The 10,912-nt window shown below is 41.9% G+C and overlaps 2 protein-coding genes across 18 annotated transcripts in view; one reads left to right on the top strand and one right to left on the bottom strand.

Moving 5' to 3' along the window:
* Positions 1–3,688: 3,688 nt before the first annotated feature.
* LOC137102110 (uncharacterized) overlaps positions 3,689–10,912 on the bottom strand; it is a 9,452-nt gene continuing 2,228 nt past the window's right edge. For 7 of the 17 annotated variants that reach the window (XR_010911185.1, XR_010911187.1, XR_010911182.1 and 4 more), the window contains 3 exons: positions 6,428–8,873; positions 6,062–6,136; positions 3,689–5,381 (listed from right to left, as the gene is read on the bottom strand). Coding sequence is in view for 1 of the 17 variants with exons in the window: in XM_067481279.1 (XP_067337380.1) it covers positions 5,368–5,381; positions 6,062–6,136; positions 8,495–8,873; positions 9,008–9,157 (618 nt within the window). In the remaining 16 variants the exon portion in view is untranslated. Of the gene's footprint in view, positions 5,382–6,061; positions 6,137–6,427; positions 9,705–9,789; positions 10,090–10,912 lie in introns of those variants that run through there. The other 10 variants (XR_010911191.1, XR_010911189.1, XR_010911190.1 and 7 more) reach the window with 8 other exon arrangements.
* Positions 9,805–10,912, top strand: part of LOC137102108 (C-1-tetrahydrofolate synthase, cytoplasmic-like) — a 21,069-nt gene continuing 19,961 nt past the window's right edge. The window contains exon 1 of the mRNA XM_067481272.1: positions 9,805–9,945. The gene's annotated coding sequence lies outside the window, so the exon portion shown is untranslated. The remainder of the gene's footprint in view (positions 9,946–10,912) is intronic.

Below are 10,912 nucleotides of genomic sequence, written 5' to 3'. Positions count from 1 at the left end.
GAACAACTCCATTAGATAAGTTAAACCTGTGACTGCATTGAGATGTTTTCATTAGAAGTGATACTAAATGACTGAATGATTCTCGAGTCCAGATAACATTGAGTTAACAACACTTTCTTGATGGCATAGGAGATCACTGTAGGTCACAGTCTACTGATAGAAATCGCTTTTTCCGTTTTCTTAACAGTTTTGCTAAAATAAAGAGCCCAGGACAGATGCTGCTCAAGTCTGACTCCTGATAATTTGATCAAATTCATTTGATCCAGTTTGAAGTGTAGTACAAAGGGGAGGACCTGCCAACTGCCAAATAAGGTTTTTCTGTTTCCAATTGTCACTGACTCTGAAATCTTCAATGTCATCTTGTTTTCATTAACCCAGTCATGAAAATATTCCTTCTTTTTGTCCTTGTTGATTTCAGAAACCTCTCTTTTTAACTCAAGGTTTTGTCTCGTTGTCCAATCACGGTGCAAATTTATGTTTGACTCTGAACATCATTAAGGGGGCGTGTTTGTCTGCTATTCACAAAAGACGTTCATAGACTTGGACAAAGCTTTCTCTAACTGGAGGGACAGGTAATGGCATGGGGATCAAAACAAGAGATACAGGAAAACTAATAACAGTCACAGAGATCTTACTGAGAGTTGGATGAACTGTAGTCCTCTGCAGTGAAGCTCGGGAGCTGGATGGGGTTATGGCCAGAGCAGGGGAAGTGATGGTTTCAAGGAAAGCAAGTAGCAAACAAAGAGAAAGGAGGAAGATTGTCTACGTAAGAAATTAACTTGAGGCCTGGCAAAATCCTCTTCCCTATTTACAGTCTATTTACTTACTACTTGATGACCAGAGAAACAGAGCAGACGATCCAACCAACAATTGCTCTGATCCAGAGGCTCGATGAAAACACAAAGCCTTCAGGAACAGACGGACAACAAAAGGCAACATTAGGTAAAAAACTAAGAAAATGAAGTAAGGAACAGACAGGTGACTTGACTTGCGAGAAACAGGAAGATGTTCTGGCAGAGAAAAGCAGGTGAACGGGGCAAATAAACGGGAGAGACGGGTAACACAAGCTGAAGCTGATGAGGCAGAACAGAGGCTTTAGATAGCAAAGCTAACCATGACACTACAGATCAGAGTCACAGTCGTGACAGTTAGCTCTAGAGTCCACATATTTGCATGATAATTACACCCTTAGCACACTTGACTGTACTGTACTGTAAAATAGTATACAGTAGGTTTACTGGTCGGCACTGTCTTAGGTTCTGTGTCCTGTCCTGTGTTACTTTATGTTGTCTGTCTACACTCTCTGTCTGTACTGTTTTTCGTCTGCACTGTTTGCACTAGGTTGCACTCGATGCACTTTACACAGCTTAGGTTGTTTTGTAGCACCTTGGATCTTGGAGGAACATTATCTCGTTTGTACTGTGTACTGTATACAACTGTGTATAGTAGAAATGACAATAAAAGCCACTTGACTTGACTTGAGACATCACTTAAATCCGTTCATGATTGAGATGAAAAAACAGGTTAATGCCCTCAAAGAAACTGGCCAAGATCTCAGTAGATGCCTTCTGAGTTTTTGACGAGTGAATTTGTTAGTACAATAATTTGAACTGACCTCCTGCTCCATCAAAAATCTACACAATCAGTGTCCACAGCAGTGGGACACAGCACAAGCCTTTGGCACCAGGTACATTTCAAACTCACAGAAGTACTAATAGTAAGTGCATGTTAGAATACAAGTTTAAAGATATACTCCAACGTTTTTAGTTACAACTTTAAGATTGTGACTGTCTTTGTTTGATCTGTCCATCCATCTTTTACTTATCTAGCGTTGTCATCATGTCCCCATCCTCCCTCACTATTTTTTGTTTAACAGACCGGTGGCCATCTTACTCACTATCTTCAATGTACTCCAGGACTAATGACAGCCCAGAGTTTGTAAGTTACCTCACCAAATTAAGATGCTGAACACATTAGCTTATTGACATATTCTTTCAATTTCACTTCTGTCTCCTGCCTCGATGTTTATCAATCAAGTTGCTCCACATATTGCACTCTTTATATATAGGAGGTTTTTATATATGGGTTCTGTTAAGTTTGCCTAGACATTTACATATTTCATTACAGAGAGAGACATCACATGAGTTATTAGTCAGTGATGATAATGTCTGGTCTCAGTCCTGAAAATTGAGGGTAGATATGATCAGTAATGAATCCTAACAGTTTGTATTTATCTTAATGCCCAAATCATTCAATATCTTTCTTCAGCTCCAACCAATATTTGTGAGCTCAATAAAAACCATTGAAGCTCCGTGAAGCTTGGTTATTGAAGAAAACCTTTAATAAAAGCAATGAAACTGTATCATCACGAGATACTTGCTGCTACTAAAACTGGAGACAATGCAGAAAGTGAAGAATGTTCACACATTAGTTTTGTTCTTGAATAAAACAGCTGAGTGATATTTATTTCTAAAAATCTTTAAAAAGGCAAACAGTGCGCATCCAATCATTAATCCAAATAACTTTACTCTTATTGCATGCCCTGAACAGTTTATATTCCTACCAAAAAGTAAAAATACACCTGGGGGTAAATGCTTGAAGCCAAAATGACTTAATCTTCATCAAAGCCCATGTTATTCATCATTTCATGTGTATTAATATAATATATTTATAATATCTGCTGACTTGATTGCTGTTCTTAAACTTACAATACAATATAATTGCGGTATAAGTAGTGTTCTTATCTTCGTGTTTGGTGTGTGTTTGTACTCACCCGGAACAGACTTCACCTAAAGCAGCAGTGAAAGAGAAGCTCTGCTGTCTGCAACAGTCAGTTTGCATCAGCGTTTATCCAACTCACCTGCAGCTTCACCTGTACAACCCACCACTTTGCCTTCACAGCTCATTGTTATCAATTGTTAAGCAAAGTGATTTCATTGTGTCCATTGTATGTTGTAGCCTGTGGTTGTCAGCTGTGGAGAGCTGAATGAAAACATTACAGAGAAAGGGAGGACTGATTCTATCGTGGAGCTGTAGAAAAACATCAGCATTAACAATTTTGGTGAAGGTATTTCTTATATGATTTTATATGTGACCATTTGATTAGTTTTGTGTTGATAAGTTATAGGTTTGGTGTTTCTGTCAATGTTGTTTCTAGGATCAGGGTCTGTTGGAGGGAGTTTAGAAGAAAGTAGGGTGTTGCTTCTACTGTGAGTAGATCAGAAGTTTATTCAGCATGGTGACAGATTTGCAACATTAAGCCTCTCAGCAGATCGAGGCTGGGTGGGGGGATGACACGATCCTGTTCCGAATTTAGTTTGTCAGTTTCCCCAGCTTCACTTCCTGTTTCCAGCTTTTATTTTGCAGTCCACTAGCACTACTTCCTGTCTTTAGCCTCTTCAGTCACTTTACCACTCACCATCAGCCCTTAATTAGTTTCACATGTTCCCTGTTTATTTAAACCCAGCTTTCCCCACAGCTTCCTGGTAGTTCATCTTTGTTGTTGCTCCTGGACAGCAAGCCTGCAGTTCATTTTCCTGTTTGGACTTCTGTTTCTCTGTTCTTCGGACTCCATTTTGGATGAGACAGGCTGAGAACATCTTCTCTGAGCAGTCAACCAGCATCAGAAAACATTGAGTGTATTTCCCCACCAGGAAGAGCATGAGGAAATTCAAAAGTTTGACAGACATCAGTTTTACTGAACCAAGTCTTTATTAACTGCCGGAGAAGGCAATGCTCAGGGTGGACAATAGACAAAACACCATCAAATAAAAGACAATACATCTGAATCTATACATAGATAAACATAGCAAACAATGTTCACTTAAGTTAAAGTACTGTTACTTCAATTAATGATAATTCAAGTAAAAGTGAAATGTAACTGGATACAAGTAAAAAGTACATTAGTTGACGTTACTCCTTCATGTTTAAGAGTCCAGCTTTCAGACAGGATTTACTGAGAAGACGTCTTTGGTTCATTGTATCACAACAGACCTTCTTATGTGTTATTGGAGGAACATCAGCTGGTTCCATCTAACAAAAGATTTAAAAATTCCTCTGTCCCTCAGTTTGTCAGACAGCTGAATCAGAGGCTGGGTCCTAAGTGGACGTCATTGGTTAAATATCACAGATTGTTCTGCAGCTCCTTATCTCTGAGGTCTGATGAAGTAAATGTCTGTGATTCATGGTGTAATGTGTGCTTTTAGTTAATCTTCCTGTATTTTGCATGATGCTTTGGGACACGAAATATCCAAATATTATGAACGATCTGAATCAACTGTGCATTGAATCTGTGGTTATAAATCTCTGTGTGTTTGTATGGATTTTAGAATCATTGGACCTCAACAACCAGTCGCACAAACCAATTTCTTCTATAACTGCCACATACATGCAACTTTAGAGAATCTGGGACATTCATTCATTTTTAAAATTCACTGGTTCAGACCTGATGTAGTTGTGGCAAACAGGCTTTCTTTATGGGGTGCAGTTACTTAGTACCATGGGTATGAGTACAGGGGCCTTTTCACAATGACACCAACTAGATTATGGTCACTACAACCTGTGGGTGTTGAGGTCCAGTTAGAGCAAAGGCACTGAACATTTGTGTAGATGTGATCAATACATGTTGACGTGCTTTGACCAAACTGGTTTATCGACTGCCTGGTATAAAGGGTCATGGTTTGGGTCAGACCACATCTATAGGAAGATAGAGCTATTTCATTCCTCTGAGCAGAAACTGACAGCCAGTCAATGTTAAAGTCCCCCAGTAGGAAAATGTCTTTGTCTTCCTGAGACACCATTTCCATCACACTGCAGATTTTTTTCAAATACTCTGGTTCAGCATCTGGTGGCCTGTAACAACAACCCACTAAAACTGGTTTAGTACCAGGGAGCTGAACTTCAACCCAAAGCATCTCTAGGTCAGGGAACCACAGATTGTAACGTAAGTCAGACTGTGACATAAATGGACTGAGAGCAGAGACATAAAGAGCTACACCTCCACCATTGCTGTCTCTGTCCCTCCTGAAACAACGGTAACCATTGATACCGAGTCTCGTGTTGTCAACACTGGAGTCTAACTTAGTTTCACTGAGAGCCAACACATGAATCTGACGAGCTGTTAATATTTGATAAATGTAAGGAATCTTATTTCTAAGACCATTTATGTTCAAATGAGCAATAGATAAATGGATGGGGTGAACCACAGGGGGAGGACAGGAGACATAATAAGCCATGTTAGTTCACACAAGTCTTTGCTACTGTTATTACAACAACACACTGTCAGGCTGTTTGCTGGAACATCGACAGATCAGTTCGGTACGTGTCGGTTGATTTATTCTCTGGCAGTAACAGGAAGCAGCACCTCAGTCAGGGAGCAGCCTCTGAAATGAGAAATCATTTTAGTTAATGAGAAATTAGCATTTTGTACCATCAACTAAATAATTGTTTCCTGATTAACAGAGAACAATTCCTCAGGATTTGTTTTCCATCAACTGACATTACGGCCGCACAGAACCTCAATTTTCCTCCACGCTGTTATTAACTTGCTGCACACTAAGTTTCTATCTATTTAAAACAAAAAACTTGATCTGAAGAGTTGAGCAACAATTGTGAGTGACCTGCAGATACCATGAGTCAGAGGAGGGGGCTTACGAGACAGAAACCGACAGCCCAGGAACATACACCCCTGACAAGTGTCAGGTGATGGTAGAAAACCAATTGAGCTTCCATGATGACTGTTGTTATGGATGTCACCCCAAACATAATAGTCCCCAAACTCAGGTCCATTTTGTTAGGATTACGGATTGGCCAGAGGATTCAGATAAACAAAAATAAAAAAATAGCTAAATGTGACCAGGGTGCAGGCCTTTAAAAACTAAACAGGATCAGTTGCTGTACCCCAGGTGGTAGAGCGGTTGTCCACAAACCACACTGTCAGTGGCTCAATTCGCTGTCCCTCCTAACCCTCCTTAAGCAAAACACTGAACCCCAACTTGGTCCTGGTGTGTACTCGTTGCTTGTAAGCAGCTCTGAGTGAATGTATGTGTAAACCTTTACTGACCTGAAGGTTGTGCTGAGTTCAACTCTGCCTGTCCAGCTGGTGACAACCTCTGAAGCCTCTGTAGTATCTGTGGATCTGTAAGAAAGGAACAGGGTGGTCAGTGGAACGAGGAGGAAGCTACTGATGTATTCCAGAGAACACCTGGACTGACCGACACAGTAAATTACACCAACAGCAGAACCTTAGCACATTTGATTTTTGGACCAAAGTAGCTGCAGATGCATGTAAAAGTTCTTCTTTTATTCAAGAAGTTGACAGTGAACATGGGCTAATCTTAGCATGGTACTGTGGACAGGAGCTGGTACTAACTAATAGAAAAAAATCACAGCCTCTATATGAGAAAAAAAGTGGTTATAGTGTGCTTACACAGGGCTTTACAACGTTTATCTCTGGTGATGATGGCTGCCATGCATGGTGCTGACCCAAGGACAGATTAGCACATGAACAAGAGGAGCTGGGAATAGAAAAACATATTCTACATCCTGTGAAATCCAGTAGCTGTCTTAACTTACATTATTCTGTTAACTTATTCAGTTATCAACAATGTGCATTAATTGCAGGGCAAGCAAACTCATTTATTTATTGTTTTTGAGTGAAGATACCTTTAAACAGTACCAACAAATAAGGCAATGACAATAATACACCAGTAGCAGGCAATATTAACAGGGCCACTTAGGAAAGAATAATTGGGTCAAAGCATCTTGGTACAATTCATAAACCCAGTGCCGCAATTAACCATTAACCGTTTTATGCCCTTGAAAAATCCTCTGCTGACATCTGCTAAGGAGGAGGATTAAGATTTTCTGTCACTTTTTCCTCTGCACAGCACAGAGAGAGATGGGAGGGGTGGATTGGTGGGGTCTGCCGATTTTAAGTGCTTACCTTAGTAATACAGCATATACTAAGAGAGTATTGTGGTATAAAATACTACTTTTACAATATAACAATATTCAAGATTCAAGATCCAATCAACTTAATTGATCCTATAGGGAAATTGTATTTTCTTGTTAGAGAAACTAACATAAATGAAATAAAAACAATACTATTTTTTCTTTTGGACCATTTAGTCCCCCTCTTTTTCACAGAAGGGAGATGAGCTGAACAGTTTAATGTCCACTGGGGGAAAGGATCTCCTGTGTTGTTCTGTGGAGAACTTGACTGTGATCAGTCTCTGGCTGAAAGTGCTCCTCTGTGCAGCCAGCACACAGTGGAGTGGGTGGGAGGGAAAGTCCAGGATTGAGATGAGTTTGGACAACATTCTCCTCTCAGCCACAGAAAACCGAGGGTCCAGCTTCTCCCCCAGAACAGAACCAGCCCTGCTTATTAGTTTGTCCAGTCTGTTACTGTCTGCCACCTTCATATTGCTGCTCCATCAAAACACAGCATAGAAGATGGAACTGGCTACCACAGACTCATAAAACATCCACAGCATGGTGCTGCAGGTGTTAAAGGACCTTACTGTCCTTAGGAAATACAGCCTGCTCTTTGTTTTCCTGTATATTGATAATGCATTAACTGACCAGTCCAGTTTATGTCCAGGTGGACACCCAAGTATATTTACTCCGAAACTACTTCCACCCCCTCTCCCCTTATGAAAAGAGCATTGACAGGAGTCCTGGACTTCCTGAAGTTCACCACCATTTTCTTTTGTTTTCCGTTTTTTTTTTTTTGTGTCTACGAGCATGTTCTTTAATTTCTCCCCCAGCAGGACAGGCTGGATTTTGTTAAAAGCACTGGAGAAGTCAAAGAACATAATCCTTACAGACCCACCAGGCTTGTCCAGGTGGGTGTAGAAGTGGTGTACCAGGTGGATGAGGGTGTCCTCCACCCCCAGCTGAGGCTGATAAGCAAACTGGAGGGGGTCCAGAGATGGTTTCACCACGGGCCAAAGGAAGTCCAGGACTAGTCTGTCCAACACTTTCATGATGCGGGGAGTTAGACCCACAGGTCCGTAGTCACCACATAGATGTGGGGAACAGGCTTTCAGTACCCTGGGGCTCACTCCATCAGGAGTGCTGTCAGAGTCATCCATGGGCGAGACATGGGCGTCTGTGTTGAAGCGCCTTGGGGGGGGAGTGGATATGACGCACATCAAATCTGTTGAAGGAGGTGTTAAAAACATTAGCTCTATCCACACTCCTCTCTGTACTCTGGCTGCTGGTCTTTTATCCAGTGATAACCAGACTGCTCTGGTATCCGTTTGTTGGAAACTGTGTTCAAGCTTCCTCCTGTAAGCTTCCTTCCCCTCTTTGATATTTAACGACAGACTCTGGCCCTCCCTCACTGCTTCCCTGTCACCTGACCTGAACACTGCCTACTTCTCATTGGCTTGTTGTTTGGGAAGCAGTGGACAGTTTTTTTTTGGTACACAGATGTCAACACAGAAGTGGATGTAATCTGTAATGCAGCTTGTCAGTTCATCAATGTCCTCACCATGTGTCTCACAGAGTGTTTTCCAATCCGTGGCCTCAAAACATTCCTGCGGGACATTTGTGTCTCCCTCAGACCATCTTTTTACTGTTTTGGTGGTGGGAGGCTGCCGTTGAACCAGGGGCTTGTACGCAGGTAGGAGGTGGTTCAGGTTGTGGTCAGACCTGCCCAGGGGCAGAAGGGGAGAGGAGCTGTAGGCCTCTTTAGCATTTGAGTACATCAGGTCCAGTGTCTTCCCCCCCCTGGTGTGATAATCCACATACTGTGTGACGGTGGGGAGGGTCTTGAAGAGGGTTGCATGATTAAAGTCACCGGAGATCATAAAGAGGGCGTCAGGATGTCGAGTCTGGCTGCGACTGAGTGTAGACCTAACATGTGCCGTCTGAGGAGGTAGAGGGAGGGATATAGACAGCAATCAATATGGTGAGAACTCTCTGGGCATATAGTAAGGACAACAGTTCGATGTCCGGGCAACAGACTCTTTCTTTAACACTAACATGACCAGTACAACACCACCTGTTGTTGATGTACATGACGAGGCCTCCTTTCCTCTTTCTTCTCTCTTCCGATCCACCTGCACTTTGCTGAAGCCGTCAATACTGATGCATGTGTTGGACATGTGTCCAGCTGTGGACTGTCCTGCAGCCATGTCTCTGTGAAACACATTAGCCTACACTCTCTATTTTCCTTTGTCACCAGTGCAGTAAAATTCGTCCATCTCGTTCTCCGGAGACCTCACGTTGCGAGATCCGGCTTGAATCTTCTCACCCTCCCTGGCCTGTTTTCTTTTCCACCCCTCTGCTTTCCCGGTGAGTGTTGGCCTGCTGCATAGCAGCTCCCCATCAGTGTATGTGTGATTGTGAGTTCGAATGGGTGAATGAGAAGCTGTGTAAAGAGCTTTGAGTGCCAATAGATAGCAAAGCACTATATAGTGTGTATATATATATATATATAGTGCAGAACATTTACCATATAATGCGCAGTGATAAAATTTGGGGGTGTGGTTAATAAACTATGATAATGTGACCAAAGGAGAAAGTCATGTATAATGGAAGTTCGAAATATTACAGTTACACAAGTAACTGTTTTCAAGGCGATGGGTTTGTGTGGGCCTGTTGTTCAAGTTACTGATGACGCCATCACATACATGTCCGCCCCACATGACTTGCAGCAGCCAATCACAACACCGAGATTTTTCCGTGCAGCGTGAATCCTGCGCAAAGGAAATGTATTTCTAGTAAAACATAAGGCTGTGGTGTGGTGGAGATCGTGAAGGAGAAATGAAGACGACGTTTTACCGCACGGTCGTCCGAGAGGTGGTCGTCTATGCTGAGGACAAGCTCAGAGTCGTCCGGTCCTGGAGAGTTGGTTGTGTGTCCCCACGAGGATCTCGTTACGACTCGCGGCTTTGGGTGAAGCAACGGCCAATATCACGGACTACACTGCGGATTCTGGTACTTTGAGTACACTATTAATACTGTAAATACACTGAATAACTGAATACTCTGGACGCGATCGTAGACGCTGTGGGTTTGACCTTCTTTTCCTGGTTTAGTTTGTTTGTGGGTGGATCCGAGGGAAAACCCGGACCGGATATTAGGAGGTTCTTTGTTTAATTTGATAAAAACTGAAACGAACTCAACCGATTGGGGCTGTGGGGAAAAACTGTACTGGAGTTCTGCTGTGGACTGAACTGTCCACCGCTGTTACACGCACAATCCGGGTCAGGGCCCAAATACATTCAAAGAAAAAACTGACTTACATCGTGTTCGCTGTTTTTCTCGTGCTAAGTTTTCTGCATTGTTTTTGTACTATTTCAACGATCGTATTTTTAACGCTATAAACGCTAGCAAAATTGATATTGGCACCTTTTGTCAATCCCGTTACGACACGTTCAAAGTTGCAGGAAATGTCATATTTGTCGGCCCAACTTAAATAATAGTGTTGTGTGTTATACTTAATGATTTTGTTGTTTGAAATCCTGAGACAGAGTACTTCATAGTAAGTTACAAGTACACCTGAAAATACAATTACCTTAGTCATTTAGCAAACTGAAAGCAAAACAGAGAACGTGGATCTACCAACCTACAATTACCTCATCCAACCAAATTTCAATGCATTCTTAAAATGTGAATTTTCTGGTTCTTATTGGTTGAGTTAGGGTTTACAGGGTTAAAACCACCAGGTAATTTCTGCAGGATGTGTGACTTGTCCTAATGAGTCAATGAGGCAGCATGTGACAGCCATTGTTCATGTCTCTGAAAGTCACTGAAAAGCAGAAATGAACATGTGTTCTAAGTTTGTCACACCACAGAAAAGTAAACCGGTGTTCTCCCAGTGTGTTGCTTCTTGTTCTAATACAAACTACCTCAGCACAAGCTGTTGAAGTTGAAACCTTAATGATTTTACTAATCTGAAAAA

The sequence above is a fragment of the Channa argus genome, chromosome 17, assembly GCF_033026475.1.
Source record: "Channa argus isolate prfri chromosome 17, Channa argus male v1.0, whole genome shotgun sequence".
NCBI lineage: Eukaryota > Metazoa > Chordata > Actinopteri > Anabantiformes > Channidae > Channa > Channa argus.
The sequence above is the reverse complement of the archived record's forward strand: the minus strand, read 5'-3'. Positions and strand labels throughout refer to the sequence as shown.